This window comes from Telmatherina bonti (assembly GCF_933228915.1).
Source record: "Telmatherina bonti genome assembly, chromosome: 4".
Taxonomy (NCBI): Eukaryota; Metazoa; Chordata; class Actinopteri; order Atheriniformes; family Telmatherinidae; genus Telmatherina; species Telmatherina bonti.
This window is the reverse complement of record NC_136622.1, coordinates 17,778,089-17,802,131: the sequence shown is the minus strand read 5'-3', so window position 1 is coordinate 17,802,131 and position 24,043 is coordinate 17,778,089. Positions and strand designations below refer to the sequence as shown.

The 24,043-nt window shown below is 39.4% G+C and overlaps 1 protein-coding gene across 1 annotated transcript in view; it reads left to right on the top strand.

Annotated features, from left to right (window-relative positions):
- Positions 1–24,043, top strand: part of cacna1db (calcium channel, voltage-dependent, L type, alpha 1D subunit, b) — a gene marked incomplete at both ends in the record, with an annotated part of 85,615 nt that continues 61,572 nt past the window's right edge. The window contains 3 exons of the mRNA XM_079239810.1: positions 1–28; positions 2,204–2,672; positions 3,682–3,787. Coding sequence (XP_079095936.1) covers positions 1–28; positions 2,204–2,672; positions 3,682–3,787 — 603 coding nt within the window. The remainder of the gene's footprint in view (positions 29–2,203; positions 2,673–3,681; positions 3,788–24,043) is intronic.

The following is a 24,043-nucleotide window of genomic DNA, read 5'->3' as shown; positions in this document are numbered from 1 at the left end:
ATGCAAGAAGCAGATGAACAGTCTGAAGGTAAAAAGCTGTGCGTGGAGCGCAGGAGGAGAGTTGGAGCGCTGAGGGGGCGAGAGCGCTTTTTTGGTTTATTCTCTGGATGTCTTCTTCATCTGTGTGATGTGGCTTTATCCCCCACGAGCCATGCCTACTGTTTTAAATGTGTTCGTCCAACTTATTTAAGGAATGAGACTTTGTATTAGCAACGAAAACAGCCTATGTTGCTTTGATAGCGTTTCAGCTCTAAATCCACTGGGAACGCTGGTTCTCAGAAAAATGGTTGACTAGGTTAGTTGTAATATCACACTCAAGTAGCTTACATGTTTAGGAACCATGTGGCAGGTAGTGAAGGATCTTAGTGCCTTAAACACCTCCAGAACCAACCAGAAAATCAGTGAAGGAACTTTGATACAGCCTAAACCTAATTCTTTGTTTTTCATTACAGTTTTTCTCATGAGTTTAAAGGGTGTAAAAGTGGTCAAAACAAACGCTGCTGTGTTCAAAACAGCTTTAAAGCCGCGAATTATGGTCCAGAGTGACAGCAGGGAGTGAAGACTTGTTTTTCCAGCGTTGTGTGACAGATGTGCGGTGTCAGGCAGGAGTGTTTGGATAATTCCTGTTAGGTTACATCCTAAACTGACTGGAAACCAGCTTCAAATAAACTACACTCTGTTTGGGTTGATGAGTATGGTGACCCCATCATCCAGACAAGAAGAACTTGTCTGTCTGGTGATGGTAAGTTAAACCAAAGATTATGTTATTAATATTATAATTTTATTATTTTTTCCATGATACTATTACAAATATTGTTTTTGAAAGAAATAACTTCATTAATTAATCTTTGAATTGCATGTTTTTTTTTAAAATATATTTTTTATTGTTTCATATTTGGGCACACCTGTATCATTTTTAAATGCAGCTGAGCAATTTGCTTACATGTTTGGCAAGAAATCAGTCTTTTCTTCTTCTTTTTAAAAAAAAAACTTTAATATTTTTTATGCTGCATCCCACTTAGCATTTATTTTGTTATGTACAGCTCCAATGGGAATACTGAATTTGAAATGTTGATTCATCTGAGGACAGCAGGCTATGATGTGACTGTGGACTTGTAGTGCACGGACTGTGTCAAGGGCACTGCCTTTTTCACTCATGGTCTGCATTGATTTTAATGACTGTCTCCCTCAGTCATGTAGGCTGTCCTGCTCTGTCTCTTCCACAGTCCTCTTGAACCAGGCTTTTATCACTTGCCCAACTGATTACAGGATGGTGTCCTTTTGGACACCTGCATTTTAGTCTTATGACACCAGATTTGAATGTAATCATAACACAAGCTGGTTTATTCCCATTACTTTCTGTGACCTATTCTGTATTTCTTTTTCTTTTTTTTATATAGCCAAAATGAAATTCTGGCACTTATCACACTAGAACTGAAATACAGATAATCCCTTAAGCTGCAAAAAATGAGCTCTCTGAATAAAGAACCTCAGCGCCACCAGTGTTTGTTTTGATTTCTTTATTGTAAAAAGTCTAATCTATGATGTTACTCTTCTATATTTGTGCCTTTTTGTTTTTACTACTACTTGTTTTTTCTTGGCCTACACGGTGTCAAGACATGAAGATTTATGTTTATGTGATGCCTTGAGATTTAAGTTTGTCTCAAGTTTCAGCTATATCAGTGAAAAATGGACCGGACTGATATTTTAAAGTCATGGTAGCTTGGTACAGATATACATAAAATGTTTGGGGCAAAAATCTCATCAGCAGACACTCAAACAACACAAGGGAATCATGGACAGCAAATGCAAGTTCATACAATCAAAACATTTGTTTATATAAGAAGCTAGCTAGTTTAATGAGCTGAAATGACATTAGTTGATTCAAATTACACCCGCAGTATCAATATATATATATATATATATATATATATATATATATATATATATATATATATATATATATATATATATATATATATATATATATATATATATGTATTTTATGTCTGTTGACTCCTCCGTTTTACACATTATTCATGTGTGTGTGCATGTGTTTTTATGTTGCTGGGGTAGTAAGCTGGGGGAATGGTGAGGGGTTTGGGCTGTTTTTGAATGTATAAAGCACCTTGTGCTGTGCTTTTAATGTATGAAGTTTTATAAGTAAAATTTGATTTGAAAGTTTGCTTACCTGTCTCTGTAGGGGCACAGTATGCCAGCAACAGAAAGACCACTTCCTCCACTGACACTCCGGCGCTCTGGTCAGAAAGCCACACCCATCTGCACCAGCTTCCCTCACCAGAGCCCCTTCAGGCTCCTGCCAGCACTGGCAGGCCCGTCGGCTCCTCTTATGGCCTCATTGGGACCAACAGTGGCATTCAGGGCCCTGGTGGCGCTGCCTCCAGCGTCAGTCCAGTCCTTGCTTGGCATGCTGCCATTACTGCTGCACGGCAAGCACAGGATGATGATGAAAAGCCTGAGATGAGTTCACGGCCCTCAGTTTGCACCACTGGACCAGCTCCTGTTGGCTCCCTGGCTCAGAGGAAGAGGCAGCAGTATGCCAAAAGCAAAAAGCAAGGAGGATCTACCAACAGCAGGCCGCCCAGAGCTCTTTTCTGTCTGACCCTCAACAACCCAATCCGCAGAGCGTGCATCAGCCTGGTGGAGTGGAAGTATCTTTTAAACAGTTGAATGAATGAATTCAGAAATTGCATTGTGTTTGTGCAAATAATTTGCGGCACAGATTATTTAGTGCATGGATGGGAAAGTGAATGAATGTATCAATCGATCAGCTGGTGATCTGAAATTATGAAGCCTCATGTGGTTGGATTGGAAAATATTGATAAAATCTGGATGATTGGCTTAAGTGAAAAACATATTTAACCAATACATTTTTTGTCTCAGTTGTGTCATATATATGTGGGTATTTATAAATGTGTATATCTTTCATGTACATAAAAAACTGTCAACAAGTTCTCTTACATTGGCCAAAAAACTTGGACACACATTCTTACATCATACACAGAACTGGTGTAAATCCAGTTCTCAGTATGTTTTTCAGTTCGGTGGTCCAGGGTTGTTACTGGCAGTGAGAAAGGATCAAAATGACTTGTTTTTACCAGATGTTCCTCTGTTTAGGTAACCTATGTAAACAGCTACTTTTAGTGTAAAATGGTAAAATTCACAGAGAGAAATTAGAAAAAAGAAGACATTAAGCTGACTCGTTAGGTAGTTCTACAAGCATACTGATTTATTAACATATACATGTCTAAAAATGAACAGCTCAATCGCCACGTAAAAACAACATGGTAGTCTAAAACTCACTGTTATATTGTTATTTTGTTATTTGGTGCTCAAATATTTATCATTATAGCTGTGACTGTCTCATTATACATAAAGAAACACAGAAGCAACACAACCTGCAATGTTCTAATTGAGTTGGGAATGTTTAAGCGGAGCGTTCTGTCAAGATGTCTATCCATATTCCATGAGTCCATTCCAATCTGCCTATTAATAGTGAACAAACAAGACCATCATAAAGGGCCATTATACCATCATGTTTCTTATAAGCTTTACAGCGTTTTAGAGTTTGGTATTTAAATAATACAAATTGAAAAATAGACATTTTAAACTTTTGCAAGACTCCGAGATTTTTGCTTCCCTTAACATCCTTTTTTCCAGACCATTTGATATCTTTATACTGCTGTCTATTTTTGCCAACTGTGTGGCCTTAGCCATCTACATCCCCTTCCCAGGAGATGACTCCAATTCTACCAACCAAGAACTGGTGAGTATAGACATTATTACACATATGTAGTCAATTAGCTGAAATGTACTTTATTAGGCTCATTATGGTTTATGTATCTCTGCTGTGGTTCATTGGATGCCAGTAGAATACACAGTATGATGGTGCAAATTAGATGGAATTTAAGGGTTTGACATGTCATGTCTTCCTTACCATGTTCTTATGGTGGTTTTTGGATTATTGTTTTTATGCGCAGTGGTTGAATTTACAATTTAGCTTTGGTGCTCTAAAAAAAAGTTGCCTCTAAGAACTATACATATTGTGTGAGCTGTTTTTTGATTATTTTAGTAGTTTTATTTTTCCTTACTTTTGTGTTATATGATGTTCAACAAATGCTAAACATGCTGCAAATAAATCAGACGTTTTAATTCTGTAAACGCTTTAAGTTGCTTGTTGTGCTGCCATGCAAGGGTTACACATGTGAGGGTGGTTGGCTGGATGTGAATTTCATCATAGGGCTTTCCCGGCAATATTTAGATGAATGCATCAGGTTTCATTGTTCTGTTGACACAAATACTGTTGGGTGCCTCCTCACAAACACACAGAACAAGGTTATCCCTCTTTGTTTCGCAATGGGGAACTGAGGTGAAAAGACAGAGAAGCAGTTTGTCATGTTATCTGCATAATTAGCACTTAATTTCTAAACAAGATAATAATTACTACTTTGTACGTCACAAACATGAATGAAGTAGCTGAGATCTGAGTCTTTGAAATCCTTTAATGATAAAAAACTTACTGATATTGATATTATGGTGGAATATGTGTTTTTATATACTTTCATATATTCACAATACAGGTTTTGTGAATATATTTTCGTATATTTTTATATATTCACAAAAACTATATCTGAAGCAGCTAGTTCAATCTCTGGATGGAACATTATAGTTAAATCCACTATATAGTTTCACCACTAAACAATGTTGTGTAGATCTTTTACTTTGGCAAAGCACGGCTGACGCTAATAACATTAATAGAGGCTTTGGTGGATTAGTGTCTCAGTAATGACCATGACACAGAGACATGTGTCTGAACCATTGTCCTAAAACTGAAGCATCTATTCAGCTGTGTTGCTGTTTAGTTTTGCTCCTCTTGCTTTGATTTGTAAAATCCCCCTTTTTTTTTTTACTAAAAGAAAGCAAATAGAACAGCAAAAATTCAGTACTTCATGAAATGTTGGTCTCAGTCCTTCATAGCTGCTCATAAAGGAAGATAATTTTATCAGTCAGCTAAAGGAAATGATTCTGTATGAGTTGCTGGTATGATGGAGACGGATCATGTCTTACAGCCAGTAGTTTTCAGTGTTTAAAGACCTGAGCAGAAGAAAATGAAGTGATGGCAAATTTCTTTCAGGACAGATGTGCAGAGGTAGAGGAAGTATTCATGCTTTGTAATTAAACAGAAGTATAAATAAACAGACAAAAATGTGCTCTTTAACTGTATTGACTGTATGTATATTTTAACAAATCAGTAGTACGAGACGTGCCATTATCAGTGATACAGATGATGCTACTGCTTCTGGTAACATTTGCTTAGTTACCTCTGATTTATTTGAAATGTTATTTCTCTAGTTGTGTTTACCATCTATGACACAGTCCACACTCAGACCTATGATTCTGTGAAACAGAAAGTTTTAGGGTTGATCTGTAGAGTTAAATGTTGATTAAAAACTAGCAAAGATTGTATCCAGAATCAGTCTTGGTTGTTTTACTATCAGTTAATGCTGTTGCTACTGATGCTTATCCAGCTCTCACTGAAGGAGGGTCTGACATTACCTTTGGCTATAATAGGTTTAGTGGACTAATTACCCTCCCGTAATTGATCATGTAAATCCCTTCAGGACAAAACGGGATTAACTTTTTGTATGACCGTCAGACTCTACTTTATCCCTCTCATTACACGGTAACCTAAATGATAAAAGAAACTTCAAGTATTTCATTTGCATGAAGTTGCTGTCCTTGTCATTGTTTCTGCAGAGGAAAATAGTCCTTCTAGAAAAAAGAACTTTTAAGTTGCAGGTGTTGCATAGCAAAATGTTAGATACAAATGACCATGAATTGGTGTTATGATTGCTGAAGGCACTACTTTGGGGGAGATAAGATGTAATTTGGAAGCACAAAACCTTTTGCTTCTAGCGGCAGTCATCAGAAATATTGTCTTCCCCAATCAGATCAATGGGAATTTCTGCAGTGTTCTGAGAAGCTTTACAATATTTCAAGAAACAAAAAAATGAATAAAACCTTCAGTATGACTGTAATGCATACTTAAGTGTGGTGATGAAGTTGTGGTACTTTGTTGCATTTCACTACTGCTGATGCTGCATTTACCTCTACATTGTAGTTCTGATTTCTTAAATGTTTTGGCACAGTTAGACATAAATCCTTGTGCTTGATTGTTAATTTGTAAAGATGTGCATTTTATCTTCCATTGCTTTGACTTGGAAAACGTATGGTTTAAAACTAATCTAACAAGTAGTGTTTTAAAGACACACTACAAAGCTTTTGCCATTTTCCCCCTCACACGCCCCCTATCAACGGCTAATTTGGCATCCATCTTGCATCCTATCTGACCTGTTAGCACTCTTCAGCCAGCTCAAGACAAGCTTACGATGAGTCTTGTTTTGTTTTTTCTCTTTTAATCTTCTTGCATTTCTTTGCCAAATCTGCGATGTTGCTTGTTCAAAACAGCCAGTGTTGTTTCTATGGTTCATCAAGAGTTTAACATAACAATTGACTGATATCAGACACAACTGTTGACTTTTCAGGTGAATGGATTTTTGTTGGGGGAGAGGTCTTTAATTTTCTGTTACCAACATAAACCCTTTAAACACCTCATCATTTCAAGACAACAAATACTTTGAAACCCTGCTCGCATACGTCTTTTGTAGAGTTTTACCAAAGATGACAGATTAAGTGTCAGTGCAGCTTGATCCTTCGTATGTTGTTTAGTTTTTATGTATATGAATGTTGGGACAAACAGACCACAACAAGTTTTTGAAAAATCTTAATAAATAGTTAGAACTCCTGACATTTAAAAAAAAAATGAATTAAGAAAACATTTCTTCATTCTAAATACATCCGTTGTTGTGGAGGGACTGAAACGTCTGAAAATAAGAGCTGCTGTCTCCTTTACATGCAACTAGTTTTTGCCAAACTTTCCCCTATTATCATGAAACTAATTAATTTAATTTCATTAATAGAATCAAGTTAATCTGAAGACTAAATCTCCCTCTTCCAGTTTTATTTTTTTTATTTTATCCTAACCGTTGTGTCGCATCAAATCCATGTGGAAACAGCTGGTAGCCAGAGTTGTCACGGTCACTTTTCTTACTTTGTCTGAATTGTTCTGATGGAATTGACCTCAAGCTTGTTGCTGTCAAAAGAAGGCAAAAGTTTCCTTATTTTCAAACTTTCATAACATTTTTTTAATATATTTATATTAGTCATTTTAGATGTTTACATGAAACATGACTGCACTGAAAAGAAGACTGATTGGCTAACAGACAAAATGAAACAGATGCTGTTTTAAAATGACTCAATGTCAGACAAAACCACAAAAATGTGTCTTGTAACGATGTAATTAACATCAAGATATTCATTGTATCCTGCACTGTGAATATCATTTTACATCACACATTATTTCCAAAAGAGCAGTATGAAGTTTTCATACTTGTTTAATCCTGTAAGTGTAGCCGTGTCATCAGAGGACTTCCTCATGTAGTGCAAACATTGGCGAGGGGACCCTCTCTGCCTCACAGGGAATTGTGTATGTTTGTGTGTCTGTGAACCAGTGAGAGACGGACCTGAACAAACGTAGCATGTTCCATCAACAGATGGGGATTATTCAGGCTGTCCAAGTCTGCACTCATCACACGCTGCACAATGTACAGTATGTGTGAAGAGTTTTTTTCATCTGTGGTCTGTTGAATGCTCCCATGTCACTGTTTATTTCTATTGTCAAAGTTTAATCATCTAATCCTTTTTGATAAGTGAATAACTGATCTTTCTAATCTTAAACATATAATAATTGTAATTAATCCTATATTTTAGGTGCATCACATATTGATAAAACCACACGTTTTTATGTAACTGTTTTGGATTTTCTTTGGATTTATGTTGTCAGTTTGAACCCAAACAGATCAACCCCTTCATAAGTAGAGTTTAGGTAACAACGCTGCTAACAAGTTTATATCCACACTGTTTTTTCAAAGATACACTGTTACACAGTCATCTATCTGTTGTGAATAAAAAACCCCCAATAATAATAACAAAAAAAAAAAAAAATCTAAATGATAACAACATGTTATTCAGAGTTAGCCTTTTAAAGAGATGTTATAAGAGATATCACAAATATGCTTGTTTAGACTTTTAGAAATTGAATTGAACTATTTGAAAATATGCTTCTGTCCACTGATTAAATGCTAACCCTGAGGGAAATGTTAGAGGTTTATCTTTAAATGATGGATTACATTGGCTTTAACATGCTTTATTTATATGTATATTTTTTTATGATTATTGATGTTGAGTCTGGCTGCAAGGTGGCATAGTGGCTAGCACTGTGGCCTCACAGCAAGAATGTTGCTGGTTTGATCCTTGACTGGTTTGGTCAGTGGCCTTTCTGTGTGGAGTTTGCATGTTCTCCCTGTGTATGCGTGGGTTCTCTCCGGGTACTCCGGTTTCCTTCCACCATCCAAAGACATTCATGTTAGGTTAATTGGTTACTGTAAATTGCCTATAGGAGTGAGCGTGAGTGGTTGTTTGTCTCTGTGTGGCCCTGCGATGGACTGGCAAGCTGTCCAGGGTGTACCCTGCCTTTTGCCCAAAGACAGCTGGGATGGGTCCAGCTTCCCTACAACACTGAATTGGATTAAGTGGATTAAGTGAATGTTAAGTCTGGTTTATATCAAAAGCTGCTGGTGGACAAAGCAGAGTTTGCTGTATGAAAGAGTGAACCCAATGGTCACCCTGCCTTATGGTAAAGAAGAAATGATGAAACTGATCCTTTAATTTTTATTTTCTACCTCATACTGCCAAAATATTTATTTCAATTCAATTCAATTCAATTCAATTCAATTCAATTCAATTCAATTCAATTCAATTCAATTCAATTCAGTCCAATTCAATTCAATTTAATTCAATTCAATCATTTTGGCCCTTGGAAAGACCATTTTTCATGGTGAAATAAAGAAAAAAATAGCTAAAAAATAAATAATAATCAGGAGAAAAGGAAATGTATTAGTCACGCATGGTTAAAAATATTAAAATATGTCTTTATAGTGCCTTGCATTACTTCTCAAACCTTTTCTAGCAGAAGGTCCTGTGGACACAGCTTTAAGAAATGAGAATGTATTTTTTGAAAAGTGTGTTTTTCTTAAATACAACAACAATCTAGAGATTAAATTATACTTTTCTAAAACAGACATCCGTACAAAATAAATGGCTTTCAGTTTCTTCACTGACCAACTCCATTGTTTTATGAAAATGTTAAAAAATGTAAAATTTAGTTTCAGCACCACACTCACAATGATACCACACAATGATAGTTGAGATGGAGGCAAAAAATACAGAACAAAAAGGTTTTGTAAGTAGCACGTTGTGTCAGAGTTGGATGTAAACAATCATCCACCAAAGGTTTTGCCTTTTCAAGAAAGGATACGTCATTCCTCACCATTTTGTGTCAAACTTTATCAAGAATCTCCCTTTAGTATTATAATGTAAAGCTTTCTATAACTGGTCTTCTGACATCTGCTGTATATAATATCGGGATTACATTGAGGAAATGTTGAAGGCAAAAAACTGTTGGCTCCCTGTGATATTCTGGCAGCACGTTAAATAACAATAATGATAAATAAATAAATAAATAATAAATTTAATAATAATATCTATTAGTGGGCTTTACATGGGCTTTAGGAGCACCTCAAAAATTCATTTTCACCCATTGTAACTTTTCGATCAAAGACCTCCTACTATATCTGAACAACAGTTAAATAATGTAAGCTCTGGAAGCCATAAGTGCACAAATACAAACATTGTAATACATAGAAAATATTATCAAATTCATTCAAGGTTGGTGATTTTGAGTTGCCTTTCCTGTTAGAGTGTATTTTCACAACGGCTTTATCGTTTTTTTTTTTTTTTTTTTTTTACATTTAAATAGAGGTATTGTATTGGTGTTGTTTTATCATCTCCTTCATATCGACAAATAGATGAATAGACAGCTTAGAGGTGCATCTACTGCAGATGAAATGTAATTGTGTGAGTTTTGCCTCTTAAATTGTTCATTGTTGACCATTCATATTAATCTACTTATTAGTTAACTTCATTGACCTTGTTTTAAATTGTTATTATGCACCACAGTGACTCTGTCTGATCCAGACATTTACTTTCATGCCTTTAAATTAGTATTAGTCAGGCTTCCTAAAATGTTTCATTAATTTGAGTTGCTTAACTGTGAATAAAATTAAGAGAAACAAAATTCACATTTCAGGCCGGCCTTCAAGTTGAATTCACGTATGTTATTTTCATATAATAATCTGTTAATATGTGTGATGCCTTTCAACTTGAACTTTTCAGCTACATTTACAAAAAGAACTTAGCATTCAGGGTCAATCTCTTAAGTGCTTTTGGTGAAGAAATATCTGTTTATAGTGAATAAATGCCGTGGTGTGTGTGAGTGCTTTATTTTGTGTAAGAGATTGTGTGTAAGTGTGAGCAACTGTGTATGAGGAAGGGAAGAGAAAGTGTGTGTATGTATTTGTGTGTGAGCAGTTTGAAGGATTAAGCTGGCCAGTGGATTAGTTGTCATTAAATGAGTGTTGCAGAGAGAATGATGGATGGACGAATTGGAGGATTGAATTGGTGAAGAGGAGTAGGGTCGGGGCTTACAAGTGGGAGGGTTCAGTGAAAAAGAGGAGATTTCAAAAGAATCCTCACTAGATTTCTTCCCCGTTTTCTGTCTATTTCCCTTTTGATCAATCTAACAGGTTGTTTTCTTATTATATGTTTTCTGCTTTTCATTATGACATAATTTCTATTTTTATTGTTGAAGTCAGGACTGATCAACATACTGCAAAATCCTTTGCATTCAACATTTAATCGAAATTCCTAAAAAAGAAAACTGCTTTTGACTCCATTGGATTTTATCCTAATAGATGTTAATAGTCAACATTAGCAATAAAAAGTAAATAAATAAGGATATATTTAAAAAATATAGTGATGTAAATTTTTTGTTTGTTTATACAGTTTATACATTACAATGAGGGAGAAATATGACCTATTTTTCCACTGAGTCCTCATTCAGCTGAGACTTTCAGTTAGTCACTGTGATCACAATCCGTGCCAGCAAGTCTCCATCACTTACATATCAGCTACAAAAGACTGCAAACAGCTCTTCAGAATTAAAACCTGGAGTGTTTCTGTATTCTCTGATTTGAATCCTGTATTTTTTTTCACACTTATGACTTCTGATACAGTTTCTCCACATTTCTTCATCCCTCTCATATTATTAAATGTGTCATTCTGTCTGCTCAACTGCCTCAGTCTCTTCCTACGCCTTTCAGCCTGCCATCTATTCATCTTCTTCTTTTCATTTAACTAACCCAGTCTCCTGCATCACCCTTTACTGTGCAGGGTGAAGTATGATTAGTATCCTATTAAGCTGATTTTGTAGACTTATGATGGCCCCTTTGACCGCTAGCTAACATACACCTCTGATCAGCTTCCAGTCCCATAAGAGTCCTTTATGAATCTACTGCGTGAAAATATGAAGCAAGGAGTACAGTAAGTAGTGTCTGTGTGTTTCTGTGAGTAAAAGGTTTAATAACTTCTTCACTACAGTTCCCTGTTCTCGGTCTGACTATAATAAAAATGAAGTATGCATATTATCAAACATATACACTGCAAGTATAAAAAAAACAACTGGTTTAAGTGAAAATGATTCTTTTTGAGGAAGAATAATTTTGCTTCAGTTAATATCAGTGTGATGCAGTTCTTCACATTTTTTTTGTAACATTTCTATATCAAGTCTAATGATTCATTTACTCATTCCTATACGGAACGGCTTAGTCCATTTCAGGGTGGCGGGGAAGCTGGAGCCTATCACAGCAATTAGCATGCGAGAGGCAGGGTACACCCTGGACAGGTTGCCAGTCCATCGCAGGGTTATACACTACCAGTCAAAAGTTTAGGCACACTTTCCCATTGGATTTAATGGGAAAATGTATCCAAACTTTTGACTGGTAGTGTATTTCAGACATTTACCTTGGAATGTAAGTAAAATATAAATTTTGGATGGTTGTTATTTTTTCTTGTCTGAAACACATTTGTAAGTTGATACTGTGTAGTTAAGTTTGTACATATTTACTTTACAATATCATCAAAGCTGCTGTTTTCAACCATACTGTAAGTTTAATCAATTAGACAAAGGTTTGTGTAATTACCTTTTACCACACAAAGCTGTAAATACGATGCGCTGTTCTGTGTTCTAGTTGTGTTAATTGACACTGACAGGTGGCAGTTTAGGTGCTGCCACCAGCTTCGGTGGCAGCACCTAAACTGTGGAATGAACTTTCTTTATATATTAGACAGCATCCTCCGTATCTGTTTTAAAGTGTGTATTCACATCAAGATAGTCTGCTAAACTCGGTCCGATAAGGGACCCGGCTCAGTTGTAGGCAGTGTATCCATTCAGATCGAGATCGCGTGCATTCTGCACTTTGGTCAAACGCGCCAAATGACAATAATATATCTTTATTCCCACCAAAGGTAGCGCTATACTAGTATTCAGCAAAAGAGAGAACAATACCCATGTGAATAATAGAAAACTCTGTTGCAAGTTAAACACAGAGCACGAAACTATCGCTGTTACATGTTTTTTATTTTGTCTTATGCAAGTATACTGCGGAAATACCCTGCAACAATGACCAGTAGGAACAACAGATGAGGCAGAGGACTCTTAACAATGCAATGCTATGTCAAATGCAGGAAGTGACATTTTTTGTCGTCCACTTCCTGTATTTGATCCGCTTGAAACATGAGGAGACCTGCATTGGTGGACTGAGTATGCTTCAAACAGACTTGGATTCGAATCTAAAAGGCTGATGTGAATGTGCCCATATTCTTTGCTGAAGACCTATTTGTTTATGTTGGCTTTTTCTACACCATAATAAGTTGACATTTTTTAAATCTGATTTTATTTTTGATCGCTTTTATTTTGACTTTGACTGGTTTTAGTTGTAATTATTTAACTTTTTGTTGTAGTATTTTTATGTTAATTGTTCTCTTGTATGTTATTTATTCTGATTTTAATTTTAACTCTCTACAATGTGATGAGTTTTAAGTGTGTATAATAAAGTTGAAATGCACTGAATTCGCTCGTACCTGTATAGTAATAGTCCCACTGCATTGTAACCTTTTCTCTGTGACACTGACATGAAAATCTTGCTGACTTCTGTAGGAAGTAAAACCTTAGTTAACTTGATTTTCAGTGTAGAATTTTGCCATTAACCTGTTATTTAAAGCAATCCAAGGGTCCATCTGCTGATGTGTCCTAAACATTAAAATGCTCTGATACATATTGGTTCGTCTTCTTCGGGATTTGATTTAATGGTCCAGTCCAAGTCAAAGCCTGAGAAACTAGAGACATTGCAGACAGTGTAGTCAAATCTTAATTTCTTTTGAGACTATTTAGGCTGTCAGTGTCAGTCAGTGTAAAACAGAAGATACATTAGTTAAGATGACAGATCAGAGTGGTATTCAGAGAAAGTTGGAAAATCATGCTAAAGAGTACGTCAAAGTAAAAAAAAAGCCAACATTTTTTACCATAACTGTGATCTGAAAGTAGAAACTGATAACATATATTATTATCTCATTCAGCACTGACCAACCTGGTTTGACTCCAAATTGAAGCAATATGATGTTTGAAAAGATAATGTTTGAAATGTCCAAAAGACTCGCATACGACTGACAAACCTTTCCATGAGATCTGCTCTTACACATGTGTGTATCAGGTTTTATTGTGTTTTGTTGAATACACGTTACTGCAAGGCATTCTCACATCTGACTTGTGTCTGTCACATGATTTGAAACAAAATATCCTCTGACAGCGATCCCTTAATAATATGCCTTGACTGGTCTACCCCCTTCAAAGAAACACACAAATGAAATAGTGTTGGATTAGTTTTCAAAGCTGAAATGTGTCGTATCATGTTGGCAAGATGAATTCTGATCAGTGCAGAAAGTACATGTATGTGTATATAAGGCCTCACATTGTGGCTTCACTGAATAAACAAAATGGCAAACACACTGTCAGCAAATAGTCCATGCATTATTTAAGCAGGACAATCCCTTTATGTGTTCAACAATGTCTTCTTTAATTAATTAATTAATTAGTTTGTTATTCTTTTAGTCGTTACAGTTCTGGGACAGACTCAACTAAAGCTTACAAAAGCCTTAAGAATCAACGAGCCAGTGTTTTCTCCCCCATTTCTATGCCTATGGTTTTAATATCTTTGCAGTCTGATTGGCTTATTGAGTGTTTACCCATGGCGTTTCTCCTTTTGAGCACCTGTTATATTTAAATAAGAAGCCTGGCACAAACTAGTGGGAGCAGCTGCTGTATGAAAGAATAGATATTTTGAGTTTAATGCCATCAAAACAACTACATTTTCTTGTTTAAAAAGAATTTTTGTTTTATTTAGGAGCTGCACCTGTTGATACTGGTATGTTGTGAATGTCAGTGTTGCCAGATCAAATCGGGACCGGCGACATAATCAGTAACACAACAGGAACTGCATTACTGTGTATGTGTGAGGGAGGAAACCGTAGCCTTTATAGCATAACTGCTTCTTATTTTGCCATTGGTATATTTAACAATCTGTTGTGAATTGTATAAACAGATTTATTTATTTACTTTAAGAACTTTAAGTAAGAACTTCACTTTACATGAGAGTCATATGAGGTTGCTTCCAGTGTGCTGTGTCAGTCAACCTGACTGGTTGTGTGTGCTGTCTGTCCCCATTATAAGAGATTATTTTAACTGCATGTGGGTGAACCTTCCCATGAACAGCATGAGTCACACATCAAAGAGTAAAAAGTCTTTTGGCTAATGCTGGGTTGGATATTAAAGTTAAAACCATGGTAACGAGCCAGATAATTTCTGATTGAAGCCATAGGCAGACACTGCAGCAGGGATGTTTCATTGTTAGTCATAACATGGACTCAAAGCACAAAGCAAAGCACTTCCAAAAAGTATATTTATTTCATTCACTTCAACTGTCACTCGTATAAATGACTCCTACAAACCTCCATTAAACTGCAATCTTCATGATTGATCTTTGCATGTTCTGTGACTTTAAGTTCATGATATTTCTCAGCTGGTTTGCAGATGACCCAAGATCACAGCTGTTGCATAAATTCAATTAATAAATCTGGAGATCCAGTTGTTTTTTGTTAGTTTTACAAAAAAAATACTGTGGACTTGAATACTAAATTTTCCAGGACAAGATGAGACAATGTTCCTCTGTAATTATCTGACTTGGTGAAATTTTAAAAAGATTGCACTTATCTGTGTGTGTCTGTATTTTTCAGTCATGCATGTTGTGTTTGGACTTTAAACTGCTTTAAAAATGTGGGTATACCACTTTTGTTTCTTCCTTTTCTTTTATTATTTTTCTTCACTTTTCCATGAGTTTGTTGCTCTGTAAAGTGAAGAAATGACCCTGAAGCAGCACTATATCATGCAGCATGTGCATGTATGTTTGTTTAAGCCTGTTGGATGACATTATCAATCAGGCGGTTAAACGTAGGGCTGTGTGTTTGTGACGTCAGTATATAAAAGCGTTCTCCAGAGGACAAACCATCTGCCCACACAGTTATTCTCTGTGCAGGTTTTCATGTGTGTTGGAGAGACTGATTGTTATCAACATATCTGTTGTGATATGTAACATGTATACCGTCTGCATACACTGATACAGGTTTTTGTTTTGAGTATGATAGTTTTGTTTGCTTTTGCATGTTTTGCAAATGTCAGGTTGCATAATTTTACCCTCAATCAGGGATTAAAGGTTTAGAGAGGAGGGGAAATGAGAGTCACACTAAGCAGCATTGCTCCATCAGTCATGTGATGCGTGTATGAGGGAGTGTGTATATTCTCTTAGCTTGTACTTGCTTCATTGTGAAGGCAGCGATGAAGAGAGAGGGATCAGAGACAGCTCTTCTACCAGACTGATAAATCTGTCCCTTAAATTTTTTTAAATAAATATAGATTGATAGTTATTGCAAGATGGATTGTCAGATCGCTTGTCCTATCTGATAGTCTAGTCTAAAATGTTGTAACTGATTAGTCCCTGCAGAAACGGTCTGTGCTTGTAGCATGAGCTTCAAAAAGATTAATATATATGTGATCAAATCAAATCAAATCAAAGATACTTTATTTATCCCCGAGGGTATATGAGTCTAGGGACAAAAATATTTTAGAAAATAGATCTTAAAGGACCTGAAACCATGTTTTCAGCACTTTGTGACATGTTGGAGCATGTCAAAAGCCAGCTGCTCTTTCATATCAAAAGGACTATCTGATTAGTATACTTCATGTTCACCTCTCCTTGGAGATTTTCTGGACTCGTTCTGCTGAGTGGGGGACAGACCTACTGCTCACTGGAGGGATTATGCATCCCCTTTCCCTTGGGATAAGCTAGAGAGTGTCTCTGAGGAGAAAGGTGTCTTCTTCTCCCTCTGAACCTGTTGTTATTCTAAACATCTGAAATATGACAGAGATGGAGAGAGAAATCACTTGATTCCATTTTGGTGGTCAGACTTGGACAGCATGTGATTATTGGCCTCAAAAGTAAATCGAAGTTTTCATGCAGGACTTTATAGTCAAACAATGTACACATCTTCACACACCCTCTGTACAAATGCTGACTTCGTTCTATTTGCGTGGAGAACAGTTTCCATCTTTATGTGTGTAAATCTATGCTATGCATCTGCGTAGGCGGGTGTCAAGAAAGGATGTAGTTGTTTCTGTGAGAATGTGTGCTGCTCAGGCTAGATCTTCCATTCTTTATCTCTGATATGAGCAGTGGTGTAGTGGTCCTTCCAGAAGTGGGTATATATATAAATATTTCACCCTGGTTTTAAAAAACAAAAAACAAACAAACAAACAAACAAACAAACAAAAAAAGCCCAGAAAAACATAGTTTCATAAAAATTGACATTTAAGACTACTCTATTTAGTTCACCCCAAAAATCCATCAGTATATTAGCTAACTGTCACATAATTTCTGCTCTTCGGTTTCAAGGAGGAAGAGTTATGAAATATCAACACTGGCGCATAGAGTTGGTGAGAGACAGGCTCATGGACTTATATACATATATCTTTATTATGTCCATGTTCAAGCTAAAGTTAATGCAGCTGATGGTTAACTGCACCAGTGTAGCATCGGTAACCTTAGCTGAGCTGCTGGGGGACGGAGTTACACGTGTAGGAACTACACCCTGTACTACACCACTGGATATGAGGTCCACAAGGAGAAAAAAACAACAGGAGCCCTTTAGTTTCCACTGTACGCTACATGTGCCTCCCTGTACTCTGTATGTTTCATCTAGACTTTCTCAAATTTACATTTTATTTCAACCTGTGAATTGTTAAGTGGTGACACTACCATAGAGAGTATTTTTGCTTGTAGCTACGAGCATGAGCTTCTTTGAAGATAACCTGGTTATTGCATTTTTAAGGTTACAAATAAAACCCATTGAGCACCATGTTTACATTATGTTCTTTTTTATTTTCTTATATCCATTTTTTTTCCTGCTTTCTCTTTCCCTTACTGCATAATGTGTGTTCTTTTACTCAAATTTCCAAAATGTGACTGTAAATCTTTTAGTAAAGGCAAATCAAACAGATAGGACTGAACAAAATCTGGCATATAGACAGAAATTATGCCTTTTTTCTTCTTTCATGTTCCATGTATTTGTTAGAGATCATTAGAGTTTTAACTTTTTTCTGTCTGGTTGAAGTCTTTAAGGACTGATGTTAGGATGGATAAAGATCATAGTCAATGTTCTCTGGGTTCATAAAACCTGATGGTTTCTTCTGTTGTGGTCCATTCACTGTTTATCCTTTAGGTCCTTATGTGTGTGTACGTGTATGTATCTGTGTGGGGATTTCATGAAATGTCAACATTAGTTTCATGCTTAATCCCTATGTGAATGTGTGTGTGTGTGTGTGTTTGAGCTTGGGAGTCTAAGTGTATTTGAATTGTCATGGAGAAAGCAAGCGTTGTTTACAAGTCACCATGAACATGAAGAAAGTTCATTCTTTAATGTTGTGCAAACATGTCAGGTAACCTTTGTGAAACACCAGCATGTCCGAGGTTATTTGTTTTATCTGCATGTGTGTGTTGGTTCTGATGTGACTTGTTCATTACTAAACTAAATATTTAAACAAGTCAGTCAGTATCTTTGCAATAGCAAGTTAGAATGCAGTTTTCTAGTTCAGAATTTATTAATTTGTTCATGTTTTCCCCAACTGAGGATGTGAGTTGGGAAAATTACAGTGAGCAAATGAGTCAAAACTACTACAAGAGGTCAGTTCTGATTAAATCTATATATATCCTAGTCTACATTCTGGCTGTGAAAGGTTTTTTTTTTTATTTTAAATCATGCCATCTAATCATGATCTTTCCATCAGCCTGATCATTTAAGAAAGACCAAGAACCAGAGACAACACAGATGAAGTTACTAGATGGTCTTCAGGCAGAAATTGACACCAAAATTGTGTTTCTAGGCATACATTATGGTCTTTATATAAAAAGACAAAGCTGCGAGCAGTCATGTGTAAAAATGCAGGAGAAATCTCTGGTGGATGTGTCAAATTGTGAATGTTCATAACAGCTACCATGAAGTTTTGTTGTCTGAGAAAAGCTCAAGACTGGTTTGTAACTAAAATCTCCTGCTGCACCTACTTTTTGGAGAAATTTTCATGAAGTTTTGACAAAAGAAAAGAAACAACTCCAAGTTTTAAGGCAATGTACACCACTGGAAAATCTGACTTTGAAAGAAAACAGGCGGAAACAAAGTTTCCAAAAAAAACCAACAAACCAACAAACAAATGTTAAAGTAAACAAGCGGCTTTGCAGAGGATGTTTTAAGACTCTCTTCCATCACAGGGAAATGATGTTATTTGTTAATGTTCCAGAAGAATACTGGAGCATGCTGGAGTAAATCCTGTACGTAAGCACTGTATCTTCGGTGGCAAGTTTACATATGTTATTAAGCTTTTATAGCCAACACACTTATATGATGTACTTTAGGCCATCTGAGGATTATTGTTCCTGATTAATTCTTTGCACATCAAAAATGGAATCTTTTAGATGGTCAGAAGCAGGTTTCCAAACAGCAAATAGTCTAGTAAAAAAACCCCAAAAACAAACATGTGGGGAGCATATATTATCAAGACTGTCCTGAACAACATTAAACTTCAGCATTTTTATTGTAATAATTTACAGTGTAAACCAGTGTTATCTGCTGCGTTGTGTTGTTGTCTGCAGGCTCTTACTGATTCTGTGATATTGGTGGATTACAAAAGTTTATTTATACACTACTAGTCATAACTTTGGACACATTCTCCCATCCATCCATCCATCCATCCATCCATCTTCTGCCGCTTATCCGGGGTCGGGTCGTGGGGGCAGCAGCCTAAGCAGGGAAGCCCAGACTTCCCTCTCCCCAGCCACATTTGCCAACTCTGCGGGGGGGATCCCGAGGCGTTCCCAGGCCAGCCGAGAGATGTAATCCCTCCAGCGTGTCCTGGGTCTTCCCCGGGGTCTCCTCCCAGAGGGACGTGCCTGGAACACCTCACCAGGGAGGCGTCCAGGAGGCATCCTGACCAGATGCCCGAGCCACCTCAACTGGTTCCTCTCGATGCGAAGGAGCAGCGGCTCTACTCTGAGCCCCTCCCGGATGACCGAGTTCCTCACCCTATCTCTAAGGGAGAGCCCGGCCACCCTGCGGAGAAAACTCATTTCAGCCGCCTGTATACGAGATCTCGTTCTTTCGGTCACGACCCACAGCTCATGACCATAGGTGAGGGTAGGAACGTAGATCGACTGGTAAATCGAGAGCTTCACCTTCTGGCTCAGCTCCTTCTTCACCACGACAGACCGGCGCAGAGTCCGCATTACTGCAGACGCCGCACCGATCCGTCTGTCGATCTCGCGCTCCATCCTTCCCTCACTCGTGAACAAGACCCCGAGATATTTAAACTCCTCCACTTGAGGCAGGACCTGACTCCCGACCCGGAGAGGGCAATCCACCCTATTCCGGCTGAGGACCATGGTCTCAGATTTTGAGGTGCTGATTCTCATCCCAGCCGCTTCACACTCGGCCACGAATCGCTCAAGCAAGAGCTGGAGATCACGACCAGATGAAGCCAACAGGACCACGTCATCCGCAAAAAGCAGGGACCCAATCCTGAGGCCACCAAGTCGGATCCCCTCAACACCTCGGCTGCGCCTAGAAATTCTGTCCATATAAGTTATGAACAGAATCGGTGATAAAGGGCAGCCTTGGCGGAGTCCAACCCTCACCGGAAACCGATCCGACTTACTACCGGCAATGCGGACCAAGCTCTGACACCTGTCGTACAGGGACCGGACAGCTCGTACAAGGGGGTCCAGTACCCCATACTCCCGGAGTACCCCCCACAGGAGCCCCCGGGGGACACGGTCGAATGCCTTCTCCAGGTCCACAAAGCACATGTAGACTGGTTGGGCAAACTCCCATGCCCCATCCAGGACCCCAGAGAGGGTATAGAGCTGGTCCAATGTTCTGCGACCAGGACGAAATCCGGGATTCGACTATCCGGCAGACCCTCCTCTCCAGGACCCCTGAATAGACCTTACCAGACACATTCTCCCATTAAATCAATTGGGAAAATGAATCCAAACTTTTGACTGGTAGTGTACTTGGAAATTATGTGTTGTGTGTATGTTTTCAAGGACAATATAGCTGAGTTTTAGCTCTGATACTGATATACTATGTTAGAATTAGATTTACAATCAGTCGGCTATATTTGTCATTAGGCTATACACATAGAAGCAACAGAATAAAAAAAAATGAGTAAAACTCAGTTTGGTGCAGACAAGATAACCATAAACATAAACATAAACATTCAGGCTAATAAAAGCTCCGCAGGATGAACGGCCAGTATAAATAATTAAGATAAAAAAAGAAAAGATGTAAGGAGGAAAAGGCCTCCTTCACATTGAATAAAAGTTGAAACACAAGCTCCACAAATCTAAAACTTTTAATTTAAAAACTGCAAACAATATTATAAAAGTTCTCTGCTTTTCAGCATTGTGACTGCCCTGAGATAAAAGCTTCTTTTCAGCTGAGTGGCTGTTTAGTTGTTTAATGACATCGTCCAGCAGTATAAACAAATGGTGGCCAGGATGAGAGGAGTCTTGATGATCCTACAGTGATAAGTGACCTAATTACATAATACTGACATGAATCTGTAACAAAGCATTGCACAATATTTAAATAGTTTATGTAAAGTATGTGTGAAAAGCTTCAATCTTATGATTTAAAAACAATGTAATGTGTAATTTTGGGCCTGCTATTAGGTAACATTACTTTTACAAGGAAAATAAGCGTCTAGAGGACTTTTGTGTTATAAATAGTTTTTTTTCCAATTCTTTGTCTTTTTTTTAAATTTTTAAAAAAAAATTGATTAAATTCAAGTAACATTTACCTTTCTATATACTGTCTACTCCACCTACATGGTTTGCTTCACAGTGAATCTGAAGCCAGATGTAATATCCCCAGTACACCACATACCAGCAACATGTTTATTTGTTTTGAAGCTTAATAATAATAATAATAATAATAATAATAATAATAATAATAATAATAATAATAATAATAATAATATTATAAGGTGGAGGGGTTTGTGCGTCCCGAAGATCCTAGCAGCTATGTTGTCGGGGGCTTTATGCCCCTGGTAGGGTCACCCATGGCAAACAGGTGTCTAGGGGAGGGACCAGACCAAGCACGGCTCATCGACCTCTACGATGACGACCAACCTGGGCATGAATGTTCCCTTGCCCGGACGCGGGTTACCGGGACCCCCCTCTGGAGCCAGGCCTGGAGGTGGGGTACGAGAGCGAGCGTCTGGGGCCTTCGCCCATGGGGCCCGGTCAGGCTCAGCCCGAAAGGGTTACATGGGCCCCACCTCCCGTGGGCTCACCATCTGCGGGAGGAGCCGTAGGGGTCGGGTGCAGTGTGAGCTGGGCGGCAGCAAGGGGCGGGGACCCTGGCGGTCCGATCCCCGGCTGCAGAAGCTGGCTCTTGGGACGTGGAACGTCACCTCTCTGGTGGGGAAGGAGCCTGAGCTTGTGCGCGAGGTTGAGCGGTTCCGGCTAGATATAGTTGGACTCACCTTGACGCGTGGCTTGGGCTCTGGAACCAGTACCCTCGAAAGGGGCTGGACTTTCTTCCACTCTGGAGTTGCTCATGGTGGGAGGCGCCGAGCAGGTGTGGGCATTCTCATCAGCCCCCAGCTTGGTGCCTGCACGTTGGGGTTTACCCCGGTGGATGAAAGGGTAGTTTCCCTCCGCCTCCGGGTGGGGGGACGGGTCCTGACTGTTGTCTGTGCTTATGCACTGAACAGCAGTTCAGAGTACCCACCCTTTCTGGAGTCCTTGGAGGGAGTGCTGGAGGGTGCTCCTTCTGGGAACTCCATTGTTCTGCTGGGGGGACTTCAATGCTCATGTGGGCAATGACAGTGAGACCTGGAGGGGAGTGATTGGGAGGCATGGTCCCCCTCCTCTGAACCCAAATGGTGTTTTGTTGTTGGACTTCTGTGCTCGTCATGGATTGTCCATAACGAACACCATGTTCCAACATAAGAGCGTCCATATGTACACCTGGCATCAGGATTCCCTGGGCCGCAGTTCGATGATCGATTTTGTAGTCGTATCGTCGGACCTGCGGCCACATGCCTTGGACACTCGGGTGAAGAGGGGGGCGGAGCTGTCAACTGATCACCACCTGGTGGTGAGTTGGCTCAGGTGGTGGGGGAGGAGGCCGGTCAGATCTGGCAGGCCCAAACGTGTTGTGAGGGTCTGCTGGGAACGCCTGGCTGAGTCCCCCGTCAGAGCGAGCTTCAACTCCCACCTTCAGCAAAACTTCAACCATGTCCCGAGTGAGGCGGGGGACATTGAGTCCGAATGGGCTGTGTTCCGTGCCTCTATTGCTGAGGCCGCCGGCCGGAGCTGTGGCTGTAAGGTCGTTGGTGCCTGTCGTGGCGGTAATCCCAGGACTCGTTGGTGGACACCAACAGTGAGGGATGCCGTCAAGCTGAAGGAGTCCTATCGGGCCTTCTTGGCCTGTGGGACTCTGGAGGCAGCTGATGGGTACCGGCGGGCTAAGCGGCATGCGGCTTCGGCTGTTGCCGAGGCAAAAACTCGGTCATGGGAGGAGTTCGGCGAGGCCATGGAGAAAGACTTCCGGATGGCTTCGAGGAGATTCTGGTCCACCATCCGGCGGCTCAGGAGGGGGAAGCAGTGCTCCGTCAATACTGTGTACAGTGGAGATGGGGAGCTGCTGACCTCAACTCGGGACGTAGTGGGTCGGTGGAAGGAATACTTCGAAGACCTCCTCAATCCTACCAACACGTCTTCCGATGAGGAAGCAGAGCTGGCGGACTCAGGGGTGGACTCTCCTATCTCTGGGGCTGAAGTCGCTGAGGTGGTCAAAAAGCTCCTTGGCGGCAAGGCCCCGGGGGTGGATGAGATCCACCCGGAGTTTCTTAAGGCTCTGGATGCTGTGGGGCTGTCCTGGCTGACATGCCTCTTGCGTGGACATCAGGGGCAGTACCGCTGGATTGGCAGACTGGGGTGGTGGTCCCCCTTTTTAAGAAGGGGGACCGGAGGGTGTGTTCCAATTACAGGGGAATCACACTCCTCAGCCTCCCTGGTAAGGTCTATTCAGGGGTCCTGGAGAGGAGGGTCCGCCGGATAGTTGAATCCCGGATTGAGGAGGAGCAGTGTGGTTTTCGTCCTGGTCGCGGAACAGTGGACCAGCTCTATACCCTCTCTGGGGTCCTGGAGGGGGCATGGGAGTTTGCCCAACCAGTCTACATGTGTTTTGTTGACCTGGAGAAGGCATTCGACCGTGTCCTCCGGGGGCTCCTGTGGGGGGTACTCCGGGAGTATGGGGTACCGGACCCCCTTGTAAGGGC